Here is a 21251-nt window from a genome sequence, read left to right as displayed (position 1 = left end):
TTCGATGTCACGATGCTTCTCCACTTTTCCCGCGTAGCCCTTTCCTGCCTTCCCAGATATGTATGGCCGGATAGCATTGTGTATGTAATTCTACCTACCTAGTTTTCCGGTATTGCGATTCGGACTAGGGTCTACTCCTGTCAAATAACGTTTTCAGAGAAGAAGATACTCTGGTAGGTGGATGCGTCAACTCATTATTTGTCATTGGCCAAGAGTTGCAGCAACCAACATAGTCCTTATTCTATATGCTGTAATTGATCTATTCTATAGTACACAAATGGACAAAACTGATTCCATCATACTTAGTTCACTAATTACAGCTTGCTTTCCTTCGTCGGCAGGAACCAGCCCATGTATCTTTCATGCAGAGTCGGCGTCACTCCTGTCTGAGGGTGAGCCGGCTCTTTGCCATCATTGAAGTATGTCGCCAAAGCAATGTCCGCATGAGCCTCAGCGTCGTACCCGTAAACGTCCAACACGGTCTGCGGGTCTCCATACAAGTTGGCGCTGCGAATGAAGTATTTACCCTCCAGCTCCGGCGCCATCGTCGCGTCACGGGCACGTTGCTCGGGACCATCCGGCAGATGCCAGATCGCTCCGTTGATGAAAGAAACCTGCTGCTTCGCGTACGCCTTGGGCATCCGCTCCTTCTCGTAAATGTCAATCGCCTCACGGAAACTCAGCTTGCCTTGGACAACAGCTCCGATACACTTCGCCAGGAAGGCCCCATCTTCCATTGACGTGGCAGCTCCTTGGGCCATGTGGTTGACCATGGAGTGCGCAGCATCACCCATGAGCACAACATTCTTCTTCTTCGAGGACCAGGATTTCAACGGACCAGTCACCATGAGTGGCCACCGAGACTGGAAGAAATGAAGAAGACATGGTCAGCCTTGATCTCCCTCTCCAATGAATGGAACGCGCAGGGAAGGGACAGTTCTCACCGTGCGGGGAATCATATCGACGATACGCTTGATGCGAGGGTCGAAGTCCTTGTATTGCTCTCGCAATTCCTCAATAGGAACATCGAACTGGGTGGCACGCAGTTTCTCAGGTCGGTGATGAGACAACACGAGATTCAAGTCTTTACCCGCGCAGATCGGATAAGTGATGATGTATGCGTTTGGTGCCATCCAAACCTCCATAGTGAGCTTCTCGATAAGCTCTTTCGCGATCGGGTCCTTGCGAATCTGGTCGTACGGCACAATAGCACGATAGGCGCAATTGGTGGTCGGTGGCTCGGGGGTAACGTCAGGGAACAGCGTCCTCCTGACAATACTGTTGATTCCATCCGCACCAACCACAAGATCAAAAGTGTACTTGACGCCCTTGTATGTTTCCACGGTGACTTCATCGCTATTCTCATAATCGACGCGGACGATCCGAGAATCGATGTAAATCTGGGCGCCTAGCTGCCTCGCGATCGTAACCAGACCCTCGTGGAGGTGCGCACGATGAACCACCCACCATGGACGGTTCAAGGCACGTTCTAATACCTCAATTTTTGTGTGTCCAACTCGAGTTCCGTCTTTCCGGCGCATATTCAGCTCCTCGAACCGGACCAGGTTCTTGCCAATCACATCGGCGACCTTCCATCGTTGCAGCAGAACGGAGACATTCGGGGTCATCTGAATACCGGCACCGATCTGTGGTCACTCGTGTTAATCTCTCCCGTTCTCCTTCTCCGGCTCCTGTAAGGCCTGTAACCAACCTCCCCGAGCTGCTCGGCCGCCTCGAGCACAGTGACACGAGCTCCAGCACGGCGGAGTGCTATAGCTGCGGAGAGTCCGCCTAGACCAGCTCCGACTATACCGACGTGGACATCACGAGGAGCCTTCTTGAGAGTCAGCACTGCCCAACTTTCGGTGAGACACTTTCGATTGCATACCATGGTAAGGTGTTGCGACGAGAGAACACAAGATATACACCAGAACAACGATCGAGTGGTCTCTAGGAACCTTCTTTTTCTTGACACTTAAAAAGAAAACTTGTTTCAATTTGTTTCAAGGACGTGATGGTCAAGATTTCCCACGATTATATATGCTTATCAGCTACATAAACAGATAGAATATAGTATGACACCGCTCCTGGGGAGTTAGGGTTTTTCGGGGACTTCGGGAGATGGACCATGGAGATTCAAATATTCATCCAAGAAAGCCGAGGATAAAGGCAAGTAGCAACGGCATATAACTTGAGAGTTTCAAGTTTACGTGCATGTTATATACAATTGCGTGGATAGTCTTCAATTGCGCGTCTCTTCGTATACTACCCGTCCGTGTGGTGCAATATTAATACCCGAAATGATCCTGCCGCGACAGACCTTACGCGTGCCTCATCTGGGAGGCATCGACGTTGGCTACCGCCTCTCGTCGTCTCGCCCCGACCCTTCCAAGCCAACACTGGTTCTGATCATTCCATTCACCACCACTGTCGACTACTATCTTCCCGAATTTGAGAACCGGGCGCTTACGGACAAATTGAACCTGCTTGCCATCGAGCCCCTTGGACATGGCGCCACTCAAACGAAGAGCGAGACTTTCACCTACTGGGACACGGCCATCATGGCTCTCCAGCTTCTGCAATCGCTTGGAATCGACCGAGCATTCGCCATGGGGACATCTCAAGGTGGCTGGATAGCGGCACGGATGGCATTGCTGGGGCCTGAGAAAGTCTGATTTTCCCTCCTGCAATGAGAATGATGTCATTTCGTTTTTTTTTCCCTGACTGATCTCTCAACAGATACAAGGACTCGTGCTTATTGGCACGTCCATGGACTCGGAATCTCCCAAGAGCCGGGAATTAGGTTGCTGGGACGGCCCAGCGGCCGCTTCAGGCTTTGTCAAGCTCGGGGGTGATCCCACGCCTCAGCCAAACTTTGAGCCCGGGGACGACTACTACAGTTTCCTCATGGACATTGGCTATGGAAAGAGTGTTGATGCCGCCAAAAAAGCGTTCTGGGCCAACACCATCAAGAGCACTTACCGGGGGGATGAAGGGAAGAAGAGAATCTGCATGGCGGCGATTAACCTCGTTAGTCGCGATGGATTGTATGAACGATTGCCTTATGTGAAATGCCCTGTTCTCTGGCTGCAGGTGAGTCGATGCGGTCGCCGAGTTCTTGGCTCTTCCGACCAAATCTTCATTTCATTCTTCGTGGCCAGGAAAAGGCTGACTGTATGCCAGGGTACCGATGATGTGGTATTCAGCGTGGCAAACGCACAGGAAGGCATCAAGTACTTCACCAATTCTCCGGAAGCCAAGCTCATCCCGATGGAAGGGGGAGTTCACTTTCTTAGCTATACTCATCAAAAAGAGCTGCACCAAAACATCCTCGAGTTTACTGACCGCTGGAAGCGCAACGCCGGTAAGTTGTAAGACTGAAACGAGATAGTTTGAGAATTATTATATTGCAATTTACTCGGTTTACTTTTTTTTGCTCTACGATGGAGAAACAGATAACTTTAGCAATATGCATTCAATGGAATGACACATTTTGATTCTTGAGTAAAATCCGTATATAAATAGTATATCTTTCTAGAGTTAAGTTCTAGCACAATTCCATATTCAAGATAATGCTATGTTATCAATCCATGTATCCTTGACACATAATGCAGAAACATCACCTAGGCTACTCCGGATAAAAGACCACGAGTCAATATTTATTGTGTTGGTATTGTTCTCTTAATCCATGCATCCAATGCCACATGAGGAGAGTGGTCACGTTACCCAGCCGGATCCGTCGGGCCGTGTTGCCGACGGGAGTCCTCCTGCCAGAACGGAGGACGCCTTCCCAGAACAGTCGCCAGTGCGGTGAACGCGTCGGAACAAGAAGGCCAACCCTATTCGTGTGTGCAAGCAAGAAAATGGCCATGAAGGTCATGCATGATATTCGGCTGTAGACTGCCGTGCCTGATCCGATCGCCTTATTCACAAAGCCAGAGATCGTCGATTCGTCGTTCCGATTAATGATCATTGATTAACAGCCGGCCCCGATAACCGATGGCAAGACTGGATCCCCAAATCAGGCGGTAGTTCGAAATGCGGGGGTCTGGGACTTTTGTGGAGAAGATCGAAATTACCTGAAAGCTTAACAGAGGTGGAGTATAAGAACCCCAGAAGCTTTTCCCGAACTCCCCGTCTCTCTCTGTCCTCTACCCCAGAATTCACCGGGATCGCGTTTTACCCCGAATGAAAACCTTCTTGATACGGAAGTCGAATGAGGTTCCCTTGTTGACATCCAGAATTGGAAAGTCCAGGCCGCTATGCCACCATCCTTCAGCAATGATAATGACCGACCGTATGGCGCTGCTCCTCCTACTCCTACAGTAACCGGACACAACAGCATTAACAATAATAACAATAATAATGCGGCCGACAGTCCGAACAATCCCATGCCCGCTGCAAAACGACGCCGGGTGGCCTTGGCATGTGGCACGTGCCGCAACCGCAAGTCACGAGTATGTCTCAATCTGTCGTCGTTTCCTCTTAGTCTCCCGACGTCGTGGATAAAATTGGTGTGCCAGTTTATGGAGTAGACATTCTGATGGATTATTTTCTAGTGTGATGGAAGCCGTCCAAAATGCTCCATGTGCAGGGAGTTGGGATGTGACTGTGTATATCAGCAAGTCGGGAGTTCGCCCAACCTCACTGTCGGGAAAGAGTACATATTATCATCCAACCCATATCTATCCCACAAGAGTTATTGCCTCCTCTAACCTCTCTTTTTCTCCCATCGTAGCTATGTCGCCCAACTCGAACACAGAATTGAACAAATCGAGGAATTTATACGCCCGCTGCGTGAGGCGCGAGCTGAAGCCTCATTAACCAAGCCTTATGCTCTCCATGACGAGACAAGGCAACATGAGGCGTCTGCAGGGGTCGACAGAACTTCGACCTCGCAGGTGCCTCCTCATGCCGTGAATGGCAATGGACCCGAGATCGGTGAGGTGGATAACTCGGAGAATTCCATTGATGGAATGGCCGCGATCAACTTCACAGATGAAGAAGACTGCGGTTTCTTCGGTGTGTTCCATATTATTTACCCATCGCTGGTGAAAAAAGGGCTAATAGAATGTTGAAGGGCCTTCGTCAAATATCGCCTTCATGCGCCACATTTCACGAGCCATCACTCAAGCCAATAGCCGCAATTCATATCTACCATCTGTCTCCCCTAGCGATAGGTATGGCGGTGGCATGATGAGTGTCTCCCGATCACAGCCAGCACCCGAAAGCGACAGCAAGAGACGCGACTCTCACGGGGTGAACATCTATGCATTACCTTCGGAATCCCGGACCTGGTATCTCATTCAGAAGTACTTCCAAAAGACCGGGCAGCTTCTGCCGTTCATTCATGAACAATCTTTTTGCGAGACATATTTTCAGATGAAGAGGGACAATTTCACCAAGGTCCGAAGGACGTGGCTTGGTCTGCTTAATATCGTCCTGGCAATCGCGACGAGTTTGTGCACCGACGACAGCGAGTTGCCTGCTGAGAAACGGATCCAAGAGTCAGACGTCTACTATCAGAGAGCGAACGCGTTGTGCGACAGAGAGTCGAAGCGGAATACCAGTCTCGAGATGGGTACGTAAGACCAGTAGTCAGTCAGGAACAGGCACTGAACCATGTATAGTACAGTATCTACTCATTCTCGGGCAATACCTACAGGGAACTCAGAAATCCGTTCAAGCATGGAACACCCATGGTCTCGCCATCACTGCAGCTTTTCAACTAGGTCTGCACTCGCCTGATGCAAATCGAGGTTTCTCTCCATTGGAACGTGAAATTCGGAAGAGAACATGGTTTGGCTGTGTCCTACTGGATCGGTATGTCCATCAGAGACAGTCGCCACATTTCGTAGTTTGCGACTAAACAGGCGTTAGAACGCTGAGTATGACATTCGGTCGCCCATGCATTATTCCGCAGTCATATGTCAAATTGGACATGCCACTGCACGACATGCAGATGCTTGGCCAGTCTCCTCAGCTGGAGTCCGGCCCGTACGCAGATGGCTGTTTCTTCACAGCCGCTATGTAAGTCGGATTAGGGCTTTTTGCCAGTTACATGGTCACTAATGATTCATTCCAACAGACAACTTTATGTCGTGATGTATAACGTCATCGATACATGCTACGGGCAGAACCTTGGCTTTGACCATTCCCAGACAACTTTCCATGTCGTATCTCGGGTGCTTGAAGGGGACCGTCAGTTGGAGGAGTGGCAGCACCAGCTGTTACCGACGTTGGGGCTCCACGTTTCCCAAAAGCCCTTGACACCGGCGGATATCGAGAGTATGAAACCCGAAAGTTTGATTTTTGAGCGGTTCAACATCGTGCTCTCCCTCCGCTACCATAACCTTCGCATCCTGCTTCACCGCAAGTTTCTCGAAAAGTTTCTGGAAACGTCCGGGACAGAGGACACCTCCAATCCGGAAAAGAAGGTCTTGCGGCAGGTTGGGATCAACAGCGTCCAAAACTGCGTTGAATCCGCTATCATAATCATATCTACGGTGCATACGATCGCTTTGTCAACAGGATGGCACCGAGATCTGTTAGGCGCATGGAATTATTCTCTGTACTACAGTACGTTCGTCGATTTCTATTCTCTTCCTTCTGCTTTCCGAGCTAACAGAAAGCAGCTTTCAATGCAGGACTGGTTATTTTCGGAGCTCTTCTCGTCTCGTCAAAGGAGAGTCCCCACAATCCCGCCCTGTGGGATACTGTGGAACGCTCTCGCCCATACCTGGACTTAGCAGTTGAGGCATTGCGACGTCTCGACAGCGGGAATCGTGTCATCGAGCGATGTGTTGAATACTTAAGCCAGCTTTCTTTGGCGCTGGCTGCTTTGAGTGAGTACCCTGATACAAATGTTCCGTCAAGAGGATCCTAGCTAATACTGGAATCAACACCAGCTTCCAACGGCGCCCCCTCTCTTAACAATAACAGCAGTATGGTAGGAAACTTCGGAAACGGCTACCCACCAACAGGGATTGTCACACCACCAATCTCCCAGACGGCGGCCGCCGCCGGTGCCCCCCTGACGAACCGAAACAACCAGTTCCCTCTCAGCCAATCCCCCGTGGGGATCGATCTCGGCGAATTCATGATCGACAGCGACCTCGACTTCCTGGGCAGGCTGTTTTTCGACCTAAGTCGCAACGGTGATGGTCAGAGCCAGGGCGATGCTGGTGCTGGTGCTGGTGCTGGTGCTGCTGGTGGCTTGAACGGCTCTTCTTCTGCCGTGGGTACGAACGCTGCGCATCAGCCGAGTCCGTACAACGTTTGATGGAATGCATACAATCCGTAGGAATTTTAATGTCCATCTATCTACTGAGAGAGCAATTCCGTCGCTGTGCTGTCGCTGCTGTGCTATGTATATGCATGTATATAGTATATATATTTATATATATCCCCAGAAAAGCGCGAACGAAGGAAACGAATGTAAATATCAGCCAACCTCTTCCTTCCCCACCTTTTCTTCCGCTTCGATAATATAGAACCAGCTGCACTGCTCCAGGAATAAGTAAGAAATACATAAATAAATAATAATTACATCAACAAGAAAAGCCATTTCTCTTCAGTCAAATCACATCAATTCAATCCAATCCAATCACCTGCCTGCCCACTGCAATTGCAGGAGCAGCCAGGTCAATTCTGTTGCTGTCCCCTTTTTTTGTACAGTACAGCACCGTGTAGAGAATAAGAATTCAATCTTCTTTTTTTTCTTTTCAATTTCTTTCCCTTTTTCTTTCTTTTCCTTTGTTTTGTTTTGCGTATAATATAAGCTGAAATGGACACAACACAAACATAACTAGCTTAAGTTACCTGCACTGAATTTTTTTTAGCCCAATAATACAATGGAGATAAGATAGATCGACAAGAGAAGGCAGCTAGCTACCTAGCTAAGCAGGCTAAGCTGCTTGCTTCTCTTTTCTGCCTTGTGATAAGGTGATAAGCTGATAAGAAGTAAGACAGCTATTGAATGAAATGAAATTGATGGAATCAGCCTGTTGAACAACTTGAAGAGGAAGGAAGAAAATGAGTTCTTTGCAAAATCAATTCACGGACACAGCAAGTTGGCCGTTGGGCCCAGTACAGGTCCTGACAGCGTGATCGGTCGGAGGTTCAAGAGACGTCCGCAACATCCATATCCCCGTTGGCCGTTGCATCAACCTTCTCCTGCTGCGCAGCTTCCGGCTGGAGAGGGATAGGCGCCACGGTCCCCACTGGTGTGGCATTTGCCATCGCTTCCGAGATAAAAGACTCCTCGACGGCAGCTTTCCTTCGGAACACACGCAGCCATCGACGACCCCAGTGACGGATGAGTTCGTTCTCGGCCAAGGTGTCGCTCCCGTCGCCCCGCTCCATGAGCTGGTCGTTGTTGCCGCCTGCCACCGGCACAATGGAATCTTCGATCAGGTTGAACAGCGTCTGCATGTCGCCCTTCTCGCGATTCAAGGTCTCGTCCAGGACGCTAAGCTGCGGTTCGTACAGACCCGGCTGCGTGCGAGCCACCACGATCTGTCGGATTCGATTCGTGACCTTTCCGATCGTGGCAGAGACCATTTCATAAATATGCGTCTTCGCGAGGATTTTCCCGGCATCTATGTTGTCTACTAGCGCCCATTCAATGACCGAAAGCGGGGTCAGGATCGTATAATTGAGAAGCTTGTCGATAATATTGATGGCGATTCCGGGCTGATCAGCCCAGTATTCCATAACCGAGGTGATGATCTGTCGACGGGCCGTGGATGAGCGAGGACCGATAGCCAGCAGCCGCTCCTTGTTTCGCTCGATACAAGATAGCACGTGCGATAGAGACTTCGCTCCGACATAACAGATTGAAGTAACAAAGGCGTCGGTCGAAGGGATCATCGGGTCAGAAACACCATGCTCTTTGGCCTGTTCCTCAATCGCGGTTATCACGGGTTGGATTTCTTCGTCCGACGCTTTCTTGCGAATGAGTTGCATGAGCTCCCTGCCCTCTTTGGCGTATGGTGTTGCTTTGAAGGTCGATCAGCTTAAGTCCTTGAACAAGGGAATTAGATTACTCACTGTCAGTTTCGTATTTAAAGTCTGGAGTATCCTTCTCCTTGCCCTCTGGTATCAAAGCATGGTAAGGCTCAGGTAAGGTCCCTTTAATGCGTTGTGCGAAACTGAGACGAATTTCCTTATCCAACGCGCCTGTGATGAAAGCCATCTTGGGATGAACCGCAGGTAGTTCCAAATCGTCGATCCTGAATATGTAATTAGTACTAAGACGCAAGAAAAAAAAAGGCGACGCCAAACTCACCATTCAGTCCATTTCCAAGTGAATCCGAAATTGCTCAGGTGGTGAGAAAACCAATCCAAGAAGCGATGGGACAAATCCAAGTCCATTTTCTCGACATTTCGATACAGGAATCGAATTGCACGCCCCAGACTGGGAGCAATAGCAGCGGGCGCGATCTTGCAACACTCCGTGAGCACCGAGTGGTAGTAGACAAGTTTGTGCTCCGGGGTGGGAAGCTGAAAGAGCTGTGAGAATACAGCGTCCACGGCGACATCTTCGGGTTTCCAAGTTAGACGGCCAGCTGGAACCTCCCGTAACTTGTCGAATGGCGTTGCGCGCTTTACAAAGGTGTCCTCAGCGAAAAAACAATCGACGTCAATCAGAAACTTGGCCGTGGCAATGCGATTGAAGTCCAGGATATTGATAGTATCGATGACAGCGTCCCTCAGCAAGGACGAGGTAACATCGGAGGTTGGAGGAACTGTTTCAACATCTTGACCGGCATAGACAGAGAAATAGATTTCCGGGTAGATAGCCCTAGGGCCATTTTTCACAGGATTCGGCACAGTGACCGCGGGGAAAGGATGCTTCGTTGCCGTCTCCAAAGAGATCGCGCCATCGGCCTCTTGGCGAAGCAGTTTCCAAGGACGAGGGAGACACTTGAGTTCCCAATTGCGATTCGCTTCCTCTTGTAGTTGGCTCTGCAGCAAAGCTATTGAACTCTGAATGGGTTCCGGTCTGTCCTCTTCCACTGCAAAAGGATCGACTAGTGCGACGAGAGCATGAGGGGTAGAAGCGATGACATCGGTTTTCTCCAAAAGTGCAGACGCCTGAGTCTCGAAGCCTGATGCTGAAGATGCCATCACATAAGGAATCGTGAAGAGAATAATCTTGACAATCTCGAGACCCAAAGACTAGTCGTAACCATTAGCATATTGAGTTTTTCTTTAGTGCTGACCGGCTTCCTTACGTCCTCTGAAGATGCTGTCTGTAAATCAACAGCCCGCGCGAAGAGCTCCTCTAGTATGGGAAAAACACCGTCGCCATCGAATATGCCCTGGAGGCAGCTCAAGAAGCGCAGGAGGAGTTTGGTATCGCGCCAGGCTCCGACATTCAAGGAGTTCTGGAGAGCTTCACCCGCCTTCTTCAGCACTTCAGCTGCGACTTCTGACCTTTGCGCATTGGTAGCCAGGATAACGGCGGCAACGAACGGAATTTTGAAGGGTTGTTCGAGAACGCTAGTTAAATCAATCAAGTCAGTTACATGCAAGCCAGAAAGCGTTTCGAATGAACCTCACAGTTGGATAACAAGATCTAGAAAGCCCTCTTTGAGTCCTTCATCTTCGGGATTTTCGGCTAGTGTTTTCGCGATACTCAAGGCGTCATCTTCCGCTCTCCTCGCAGCCTGTTTGCAAAACACCCTGTCAAAATAGCGTCCAAAACGTGCACCATTAGACTGAAGCAAACATACCGATTCCGCAATCATCAGGAGCTGTCTCCGCACCTTGGCACTAAGCGGTTCCTCGTATCGGCGCCTCTGCGAACGGCGATCGTAATCATCCTCATCTGAAAGACATAGTTAGTTTGCTTTTCTGCTATCTGACTGTTTCAGTCGTACCTCTATACCGCCGCTTCCGTCCGCCCCTGGGGCCATGGTTTCGCCGTTCGTAGTCGGCCATTGTGAAAGCAAATCGACTTGGAAAAAGGAATAAGAGAGCAATGCAACGCCTGCCAAAACCAGACTGAATATATGTTCAAGGATATCGAAGGTTAATGTAATGTGCCGGGAAGGCGAAGCTCGAGAGTTAAGCAGAAGCTACTGTAGACCTCGAACCTCAGTATTAGTTAAGTCAGAATGCAAGGGCAAATTGATTGGGTCAGATACCTTAAGGGAGAAACCGCTCCTGTGAGCTCTCTCCCAAACGCCCCTTCACAAGCCACGAAGACCTGCGCGAGTCCTGTTGTTGTCACACAGGGTTAACTGATCAGCTGGACTCTTGCGCGCGAGTCTTGATCGGTTTGATTTAGGGACCAATTTTATCCCGCGCGGCGAGAACTGCGAATCCCACAAGATCAGCAAAACAATTCCGGGCACACTATCATAATAAGTAACTGGGATTAAATCAAAAGATGTAACGTACCAGATACAATTCGAGCAGCAAGAAAGCAAGCGCTGCAGCTGTCAGATGCACGAGAGAACAGCCGCAAGCAACTCTCGCGCTTTAAACACGCGCTAATGCCAATTGGGCGTTGAGTGCGACCCGCCTGCTGGAACTGGCGTAGCGTCGATTATCTAGGGACAGCCATGCTGACATCACATTTTTATCTCTTGCTAGGAACCAGTATTAAATTATTCTGATACAGAAAAGGAAGACAACATGGTAGTAATTACATTATCTCTTCCTCCCCATATGGCAGACGTACTCCATGTGGCAGACATAACTTTTCTTGGTCCAAAGAGTGGCATTGAACTAGGTACTTTGCGTCGGGTTGATGTTAAAGGGATAGTAACTCCTATATCTACTGCTCCAGAATGAGCAAGGCTGCTTAAATGGAATAATAAATTTTATGTGGCGCGGGCTTCGGGAGCTGAGGAAAGATCACGATTAAATAGTTACAACATGCACGGTCTACGTACAGTACAAATCGTCCTACAAGTCCATACAGTTCGTAATTTATCAGGCAGAACTACGCAGTATTGGTCGAGGTTCTTCAAGAGAAAGCCGTCAGAAAAGAAAAAAAAAGGTATGCTTGAGCACAATAATACCACCTCTAGCAGACATACAAAAAACAAGCATGAAACATAATAGTGTAGCAACGTTCCAACGCCTCCTAACATAAACGCATAAGGGACAAATGATTCCAAATAGATCTGGAACCAGGGATAAAAGAAAAGAAAAAAAGGAAAAAAAAAAGACAAAGGAGCCCGTACCATGACCGATATTGCGAAACTTATGCATAAAAAAAACTCTGTTTTGAGTAACAGCAACCATGGAGGGAGAAAAACAGATGTGAGCCATGATAATACACATTGGCAGACCCAAAAAAGAGAAGAAGAGAGAAAGCAAGAAAAAAAAAGAAAGAAAGAAAGGAAAGACCTCTTGAGGAAAATTAGGGGTTCTTGGGAGTCTCTAAACTGAAGATAGGAAAAGTTAAATAAATCTGTTTTGGGGAATTACAAGACATGCCGCTTCATGGTTGGGAAAACCAGTCAATGGTTCACAGCCAGAGAAGCTGAACGATAGAGGTTGGATTCGAGGACAATGAAGGCTAAGAAAATGAAAACAAAAAAACAAGGTGGACAAGTCGCGCAGCAAACTCGGGCATCAAACAACCACAGCCGTCCACATCCTGATGAAATCACGTGTGTGCACCCTTTCTCCATATAATAAACTCTACTCTTGCAAGCCTGCTCGTGGAAAGTCGCCGTTGTCTGCCCGCAAATCTCCCAGCGCATTGTCCTCTTTTCCACCTAATCAGTTCAGTTCGGATATGAAGCTAAGTAGGGAGCCCTAAACGAATTCCCATAGACAGACTCGCACAGAAGGGGTATCACTTTTTTTTACCTCCCAAGAGAGGCCCCAGACACCTCGATAACTCCAGGTCAACACACGACATCCCTTTGCATGAGGCCATCATTATTCATTGCCCGTTGACTTTTTTTTTGGTTTTTGTGTTTTCTTTTTTTCTTCCCTTTCCCTTCACCCGGCATGGCATGGTTGGCACTTCAACTTTTTATTTTATATCCCAGGGAAAATAGCCTCTCTGATACCTCACAACCTGTAAGGTTGCAACACGTCTGAACTTTTCTTTTCAATATGCAAGACCAGCTCAATGCATGAATATGGGAGCATCGCTGTGGTATGAAATCACGGTGATCGCCGGATCTTCGCACGAGGCAGCATCCCAAACGAGATAATTCATAAAGCATCGGAAAACGTTCAGTCAAGGTGAGCACGCATCTCTTCCGGTGGGATAGGCGTGAAGTTGTCAATATCAAGGCCTTTAGCCTCAAGTGCAGCACGAGCATGAGGAGGAACGAGCCGGCTGTTCAATTCTGGTGCCATGGATAGTTCTATAGATTGTCAGTTGGCCGACTTCAAAACAGAAGGAGAAAACTTCAAAGACAAAAAAAGCCATACCGTGACGTGAGAAGTCAAAGAGATTAGGAAGCTCTCTGGGTGGGTTGTTTGGATGACGGGAGTCAGGCAGGCGGGTATTCGGGTCTCTTAGTTCATCGAAGAAGGGGTGGCACATTGCTTCGATTGCGCGCAATCGCTGCGATGGCGTGTATTCTAGAAGCGCCGAAATCAGGTCGATTGCTTCAGGAGGGGCCCTGCGGAAAACCTAAAGAAAAATCAGTATCGCTTGCCGCACGAGTCCATTCACGGAGTCAGAAGTACCTTATTGAAAGGATGGGGCTTGATCTGGGGGAACTTGTGTTCCATGTAATTCGGATTCATCGTCCGAATCTGCTCCCGAGTCGGAGTTCCCAAGACCTTGATGATCTCTACCAATTGATCAATTCCAGATTCGCCTGGGAATAAAGGTTGTCCCAGCATGAGCTCGGCCATCACGCAACCAGTGGACCACACATCTGTAGTAAATCAATCATCTGTCACGCCCGGGTCTGAAGTGAAAGGAAATAATTACCAATTTTTGTTGTGTAGTTAGTTGCGCCAAAGATCAACTCCGGCGCCCGGTAGTAGCGTGAGCAGATATAGGACACGTTGGGCTCATTCTCGACCAGGATCTTGGCAGAGCCAAAGTCGCAGAGCTTGAGCACACCCGTGTTTGGATCCAGTAAGAGGTTCTGGGGTTTGATGTCCCTGTGGCATATCCCCCGGGAATGGATGTAGGCAAGAGAGCGGAACAATTGGTAGATGTAAAGCTTCACCTCGATCATCGGCATCGTAGTCTTCATTTTGTTGAAGTAGCGCGACGCTCGATAAACCGTCTCTGGCACATACTCAAGAACCAGGTTCAGATAGACTTCGTCTTTCTGCAAGAGTCCAACAGAAGTCAGCAAAGTCAGATTGAGGCAGCTTGAACGGCAAAGCATCACGCACCCTCTCCCCATTAGAATAATAGAACGCCTTTAGCTCTACAATGTTTGGATGGCGCACAATTCGCATGATCTGTAACTCGCGATTCTGTATAGATGTTAGCAAACACGCTATGGATCGTCGACGTAGAGAATAACAGCTGCGAAACCAACCTTGAATCGCTTGTCTTGGAGCACTCTTTTGATGGCAGCATCCTCCCCGCTTGGTGACATTTTCGTCTGGAAGACCACGCCGAAGGAGCCATTTCCCACGATCTTGCATTGGGTATATTGCATCTCTTTAGTCTCTCCTGTCACTCCATCCTGAACCTTCTCGCGGATCACCTCTGTTCATCCAACATCGGATACATTAGTAAGTTTCGACGACATCAAAAGAAGACAATATCCCGCAAAGGTATTGCTTACCTCCCATGCGCAAGCTCGAAAATACTCCGGGCCGGTTTTGTGACATCACGGAGGTCTTTTATCGAAAACGATCAGCAGCGACAGAATGTGTAACACTATCGAGAGTATGGTGGACTGCACTTGAGCAGCGGATGACGAAAGGAAAAAGGACGCGGAGTTGTGAAGTCCGTTTTGGGCAGATTGGACGGGATGGAGGAGCAGTTCGGCGGCCCTCGCTTGGGCAAATGTCCGATTGAGGATTCGTCTTCGTGGAAAAGCGCGTGAGATGACAGGGAATGAAAAGCGTATTCGCCGGAGAACGAATCGCGAGGTGGAGATGGAGAATCAGATTATTGAAAGAGGACCTCAACCTATAGACCGTTGGTGTGACAGTCACGGGATTGATGAAGACCTCGACCCAGATCTAGAAGCAGTGCGTGGCCTGGATTCCTTTGGGGGGAAAATATCAGGAACCGTCGACCGCCGAAGACGCGACGGCTGCAGGGTGAACGGGGTCGCGAGGGAGGCGGAAGACGAGCCTGGTTCAATATCCTACAAACACGTCGACGCCCGAGAGTGAGGAAGAGGGAGTGAGGAAGCGAGGGAGGAGGAGCAGAAGGAGGAGGAAGCAGGTGACGTTGATGGAGCGCCGGAACCCAAGACGGGAGAGGCCCTGCAGGAACGCGGGAGATAGAGAGAACGAAGCAGCCAGGTGGGAGAAGAAAATGGAGAAGACGGTCTCTCTCTGTCCTGAGCCACGCGTGGGGTCACAAGGTAACGGAAGTCGGTCCAAGAGAGAGGTTGAGGAGTAGTGGTGGTCAACTGGGGTATAGACGCCGTTGTAGGCGAGTGGAAGGCAAGCGGTTGGAGTGGGCGGGTATGAGAGAGGCAGTTGGCGAATGGAACAGGAAGTGAGAGCTGGGTATGGACAGTCCGTGTGGTGGAGATGGGTTCTGTGAATTGTCGACTAGGAGCTTCGGACGAGCACCGGCGAGACAAGGCGCTTGCTGTTTACGGCATCCAGCAGATGCCCTAGCAAACCAGCGGTGCAGCACAGAGGATCTTGGGAGGAATGAGTGAGGATGGACTTGGGGCCTTTCACAGGTGATGGTGGATGTGGATGTGGTGTGTGTTTTGCTGCATCGATCGGGAACGGGGACGAAACTAACAGACTGCCTGCGTTCTTACTTACAGGTGAATCTTAAGAGGGGAGGGGGCGTCAGTCTCAATACGGTATGGTTTGTAATTAACCCGGCCATTACAGGGTGCAAGTTACGACAGACGCCAGCCGTCCGCCACCGGGAGCAGAAGCATGAGCATGACCTCCCTAGGTGCCGAACCCATTGGAGAACAGGCACGAGACGACGACAAGCAAGGCGGTTTGATGATGACGGCGAATGAGGTGGAACCCTCGGGCTTGGGACACGAGAGATTGCGATAAACGGGGCCCTTATTAAGGATCGTGGAGCGCATCCCAGATGACCATCAATTCCGAGGCCCTGGGTCAGTTTGGGGATGTTTGTCCAGCAACTGAATTTCCGGACATATGATCAATCTTACTGGGCTGTTATTTGACTTTGGGAGCCTGGCTGGTGTCAATAATGACGCCAATCCCCCAAACTTTCTTTCTCACTTCTTTTGCGGGCAGATCATTAATTGATATGACTATTATTCAGTCCACTCATATGGCGATTCTTATTAATAATACCAGCTATTCCTGAGAAAGAGGGGTCAAAGTGCGGGTTGGGCTGTCTGCATTGGTGGATGCAAGTCGTGTGCGCTTGGGGCAAGCCGCCGGGGTCAGGTGCCGTGCTCAGCATCCATTTGCAGTAAAGCGCGCACCACCCGCCATGCTGCCATCGTCATCGCCCAGCAATCGCCCAGCAATCCCCCCCGAAGGGCGAACTGGCGCGTGTCTGTGCTTCACGCCAGCTGTTTGTCTTCGCCCCTCCCGTCTAGGTAGGTATCTCACTGCGTGCTCGAATCGAAGCTGCTGCGTCAGGAACGCATCATGCAACTCGGTGCCAGCGAGCCACTCGGTCTAATAATGGCCATTGTATTCAGATCGAGACCGGAGTTGCCCATGCTACAGCGCCAGTCAGGGACTGCGCCATCTTTCAGGTCAGCCGAGTAGTTGACTTTGCATGTCGGGTGACCAATTGTGATTTTCACTAGGCCAGTATTGACGGTATGGTATTGACCGGGGCTCCCGTTACCTACCTAACATCTATCGGTAACGGTACAGTACGTACCGACTTGAACCGGCCCAGCTGCTAATCCACCTCAACCCCGCCAAAGCACTGCTGTGACTACTACCAGTCAAGACTCAACAACCTCAACGACCTGCTAAGGGACCTGTCCAATTTTGGAATCAAAGGCTGGTCATGACTGTCAAGATGACCGACTTGTTATTTCTAGCCAGCTGTTAAGTGTGTTGGTTGTTTTGGAACCGCCAGTCTGGATCTGGAGTTGCCTCCAGGGGCATCGAGTCTGGAACTTCAGCAGCACCACATTTATTTTTTTTCTCAGTGGCAGAGCGAGCTTTCCTTGTTCTACGTCTATGTAAGCTGGTCTTCGATCACGATAACAGGGCGAGCATCACTGAAAGATTCGAAAACCTTGAGAAATATCTACTGTGAGAAGAACATCTCTCGACCTTTTTGTCAAAAAGGCACAGCGGCAGTTTTCATCAGCTGTAGACATTTATTTACTCAAATGCTCATGATGAAGTCTTTTCCAGCTGCTTTCTTTTCTCTTTTTCTCCTACTATCCGTTTCGAGGTGTTGCTCCAATATCTCCCTTCATCAACATACGTAGACGATGTAGATGAGCCTGAAACAGATCAATCAGTAGTTCCCAGTCCGGCGCAGCGAAACGGGGCTGGGCTGAGAGAAGGAGCAAGAGTTGGGAAAAAAAAATATATGATGTTATGCTCTGTGACACAAAGCCGGTTCGATTGACAAGCCAGCTAGCTGGACAGCTCCAATTCGTCGGTGGAAGAGTTACCGATTCAATCAGGAATCTGACATTAATGTAGCCAAGAATTGACCGTTCCTTGTTCATCAACCGCCCGGGCTGTGCGTTATTGCGTAACATAGTATGTAGGTGCATACAGGAGTTCGTCGTACTGTAGGCAGCCGAAAACATTTGCACTTGGGGGGGAAATTTGATTGCGGGCTACATACACATATGTATCGGTGGGGGAGAACAAGACAGAAAAAAAGAGAAAGACTGCATCTGGGATGCTTTTAAAAGATGAAACAGGATTCGCTGCTTCATTTCGAGTCGTTGACGACAGAGGCTGGGATTTTGCTGCCTGTGTGGGTGAGACAAAGAAGAGATCTCGGACGGATGATAACAGTTGAAGTCATCTAACATCGACGTTGATCAGTCATGCCGCATTCCGTTTTTTCACATCCATCAGGTCGCAAGGCTGACTTCCAATTGCTTGCTCACTCGGTTGTTGAATCTGTTATAACACAGCCAGGGCGCTTCAAGAGACAGAAAGACTCTAGCACTCCGACTGCATGTCGAGTTAGAAACTGTGTCAGTGTAATGTTCTGGATATGAAAGATGGATAAGATTAATTGAATCCTGCCGAGTGTTTCAAGTAACCCAAGAGCTGTCACCTATCGAGCCAACTGCCGGCCCGAGAACGATGGCAACCACGGATACCAGGGTGCCTGCCGCCCCTCCCAGACGATCTGTCAGCATCAGTGGCGGAAAAGGCAGGGACTCCCTGTCACTGCAGGGGGCCTCGCAATGGCAAAGCAAGTTCGTTGTCTGTATTTAGCAGTCTGAGAAAACCAGGATGCACAGCGGGATAATTACAGGAGATGGTACTCCGTAATGACATTACCTGACATCAGGACTTTCTGTCTCCAGCGAATCTGCCAGATGAAATAACAATGTACGGGGCGGTTCCACTGCCACGGTTGGATCCACATCCACCAGGTGACCACTGCTGGAATACGAAGAAAGAAACCGACAATAGTAATAATGATGTGGTCATTGATGGTGAACTCACTGGAGGTACGGAGTAGTACTTTCTAGAGAAATCACTGACAAGCAAAAAGAAAAAAGACATGGCAAGAAGGCAAAAAGAAGGTGGAGACCTGATCTGAAGTTGCCACAGGTGGTTGAGGACTTGACTTGAGGCATTATTATCCGCCCCAGTCGAGTCGGCAGGGGGAGCATCCACCATTCTCCGGACGGGGTACCAGCAAGTAAGCGAAGTGACCATTCATCTCTGATCGTTTCCACGATAATGAGAGGGGACAGCTTTGGCGCTTGGGGATCGCCGGGACGAGCATGGTCAGCAGATCACTGGCCACTTTGCGCTCATGTGACCAGAGCCACCCAATAGTAGTGACCCCACCTCGCAGGATTCTTCACAGCACTCCACCAGTCAGCTTCATTGAGGGGCTCAATGAATTGGTGTATGTATGTGTATGGAGTGCAAGTCTTGTTGACCCAAAGCTAAAGGTTGCTACTTGCTAGACCACTGTGCTATGAATCTTTTAAAGAGCTTCATAGACCAGGTACGGAGTGTAGAAGATTTCCCAGAGAATCCCCTCAAAAACGGAAGTCGTGATGTCTCATTGATGGAGAAGAAAAGGTCCATTTTCAGTAACCATGGATGATGGATGCGGTGGCTGCACCGGTTTGTGGTCCGACCCGGACTTTGTCAAACACCAAGAGCGCGCACAGAAAGTCTGAGAAAGAGAGGAGATGCTATCCGCCGAATTCTGAGATAGCGTACCTGATATTAATATTGTTATTATCAATTTAATCCTCCTAGTTCTGCTGTAATAGAGTTATAGGCCCGTCTGTTCCGGAGATATGGACAACGTGCAATAAACTAAAGAATGCGTAATCAAGTATGGGAGACTTTTTGTCTTTGGAAACAGAAAAGAGAGAGAGAAAAGATGACGAAGGTGTATGCTGCAGCCTTCTTAAAACGGAAATACAAGAAAAAGAAAAGAAAAGAATGCCGTAAAAAACGTGGCTTAAGATGCAGCCGAAGAAGCAAGGGATAGATAGACAGATCCATTCACACCCTCAGAACATTGATATGTATGTATGGAGTAGAAAGCACCGAATTAAATCATTCTAGGTTTCCGGTGAAGTGAAGCAGACTGACATGACAGGCTTGCATGGCATTCGCAAGGCTCTTAAAGAGAGGCCAATTGCCTTTTCCTCCACCATGCGATGATCTCCACATGTCTCATGCAGATGGCAGAATGCCTTTTTCTTCTCCTTGCATTTCAATTCGTATCAGCCCTAACTCTAAGTAGTGAATGCATAGGGAGTTTTTGACTTCTCGATGCAGTAGTTAGCTGCCTGCCATCCAGCGCAAGGGCAATGTATATGTATGGCTCGTGTTGCCAATTCCATTACCCAATAATCGACCTCCATATGAGGGAATCAATTCGAATCACTGTAAGCATTGAAACATCTTGCTAAATAAACCAACAACAATTTTGTCAGTTTAGGGTGCTTGGTCATACTTCTCTGGTGTAGTCCGTATTTATCATTATTTTTTTTTCGGCGAGTGATAGGAAGTCGTGCACCTGCAAGTCATACCAAAATCATCAAGATCAGCAATGCAATTAATCCAATCCTATTCTTCTGACCTAGGTAGTCTCTAGTCGATCAAAATTAAAAGTGAATGGCCCGGGTAACTAACTTGGGGTTGAAACTTGACTCGCTCTGAGAGTCCGAGTGTCCGACGGCGTGGTTGTTTTGGCCAGGAATGATGTCATTGTGGAGAGGGGAGGAAAGTCGGAAGCATGGGCCGGCAGGTCAGGGACCTACATATCTGTTTCTATCTAGGCTTCTTACTAATTGACTAGGTGCAGGGTTGAAAAAGGTTAGGTAAATAATGCTCAACAGAGTCGCAGTTCGATCTCTATAAAAGAAAAGAAGAAGAAGAAAAAGAAGAAGAAAAAGAAGAAAAAGAAGAAAGGGAGAGAGAGAGTGTCAACAGGTTATATTGAGGAATTGGCTCATCTTTTAGGCCTCTCTACGAAACCACTCCGTTTGAACTCTCACCTGCCAGAAAAGGCGATTCAGAACTTCCCTTCCCTCAGAAGTACCCATGACAATGACATGAATTTATCCAATACCTCAACACAAGCGATGGACTCGACACTTACCTATTTGGAAATCTGGAGCAGTGTCTCAATTCAGTTCCAGCTTTATATTCCAGACGTGGGACTACCATCGATAAATTTGTGTTGTGCAATACGCTGAAGGCATAGACATGGGAGGACATACAAGTTGACAAGGTTCTAATGTGATGTTATTGATTTCCTCCACATTAGACAGCATCGTTGTTGAGTCGGTATCCCAAAGCACGCTCACATGGTGGATGACAGTCTGTGTGGAATAACCTGGATCAACATCACAAGGGAATAATAGGTGAGCCAACACATTTTGCCTGCGAGTCGAACGTCATTTTTTATTCTACACTGTCCTCTCTCTATTGCAATGGGAAAAAGAGAACCTCCGTGGTGTGTTGTTCCATGCAAG

The 21251-nt window shown here is 48.8% G+C and overlaps 5 protein-coding genes across 5 annotated transcripts; 2 read left to right on the top strand and 3 right to left on the bottom strand.

The window, feature by feature from the left end:
- Positions 1 to 314: 314 nt before the first annotated feature.
- VTN77DRAFT_8617 (uncharacterized protein) lies at positions 315 to 1891 on the bottom strand (the record flags this gene model as incomplete). Its single annotated transcript, XM_069425134.1, has 4 exons — positions 315 to 863; positions 945 to 1646; positions 1712 to 1834; positions 1889 to 1891. The coding sequence occupies 4 exons, from the start codon at positions 1889 to 1891 to the stop codon at positions 315 to 317; spliced, it is 1377 nt and encodes a 458-aa protein (XP_069274499.1).
- Positions 1892 to 2300: 409 nt separating this feature from the next.
- Positions 2301 to 3375, top strand: VTN77DRAFT_8616 (uncharacterized protein; the record flags this gene model as incomplete). Its single annotated transcript, XM_069425133.1, has 3 exons — positions 2301 to 2669; positions 2740 to 3093; positions 3184 to 3375. The coding sequence occupies 3 exons, from the start codon at positions 2301 to 2303 to the stop codon at positions 3373 to 3375; spliced, it is 915 nt and encodes a 304-aa protein (XP_069274498.1).
- An 887-nt stretch (positions 3376 to 4262) lies between these two features.
- VTN77DRAFT_8615 (uncharacterized protein) lies at positions 4263 to 7282 on the top strand (the record flags this gene model as incomplete). The annotated part of the gene is made up of 9 exons (XM_069425132.1): positions 4263 to 4457; positions 4560 to 4660; positions 4739 to 5022; positions 5081 to 5581; positions 5631 to 5823; positions 5881 to 6030; positions 6089 to 6579; positions 6636 to 6845; positions 6909 to 7282. 9 exons carry the CDS (start codon positions 4263 to 4265, stop codon positions 7280 to 7282), a joined length of 2499 nt encoding a protein of 832 aa, XP_069274497.1.
- An 839-nt stretch (positions 7283 to 8121) lies between these two features.
- VTN77DRAFT_8614 (uncharacterized protein) lies at positions 8122 to 10947 on the bottom strand (the record flags this gene model as incomplete). Its single annotated transcript, XM_069425131.1, has 7 exons — positions 8122 to 8999; positions 9052 to 9233; positions 9290 to 10182; positions 10239 to 10506; positions 10567 to 10673; positions 10740 to 10834; positions 10887 to 10947. The coding sequence occupies 7 exons, from the start codon at positions 10945 to 10947 to the stop codon at positions 8122 to 8124; spliced, it is 2484 nt and encodes an 827-aa protein (XP_069274496.1).
- Positions 10948 to 13209: 2262 nt separating this feature from the next.
- VTN77DRAFT_8613 (uncharacterized protein) lies at positions 13210 to 14784 on the bottom strand (the record flags this gene model as incomplete). The annotated part of the gene is made up of 7 exons (XM_069425130.1): positions 13210 to 13343; positions 13411 to 13615; positions 13672 to 13865; positions 13922 to 14270; positions 14338 to 14421; positions 14487 to 14659; positions 14739 to 14784. 7 exons carry the CDS (start codon positions 14782 to 14784, stop codon positions 13210 to 13212), a joined length of 1185 nt encoding a protein of 394 aa, XP_069274495.1.
- Positions 14785 to 21251: the final 6467 nt, after the last annotated feature.

Source organism: Rasamsonia byssochlamydoides (assembly GCF_041956645.1).
Source record: "Rasamsonia byssochlamydoides strain NRRL 3658 unplaced genomic scaffold VTN77scaffold_75, whole genome shotgun sequence".
Classification (NCBI taxonomy): Eukaryota; Fungi; Ascomycota; class Eurotiomycetes; order Eurotiales; family Trichocomaceae; genus Rasamsonia; species Rasamsonia byssochlamydoides.
This window is presented reverse-complemented; position numbering and strand designations above follow the sequence as displayed.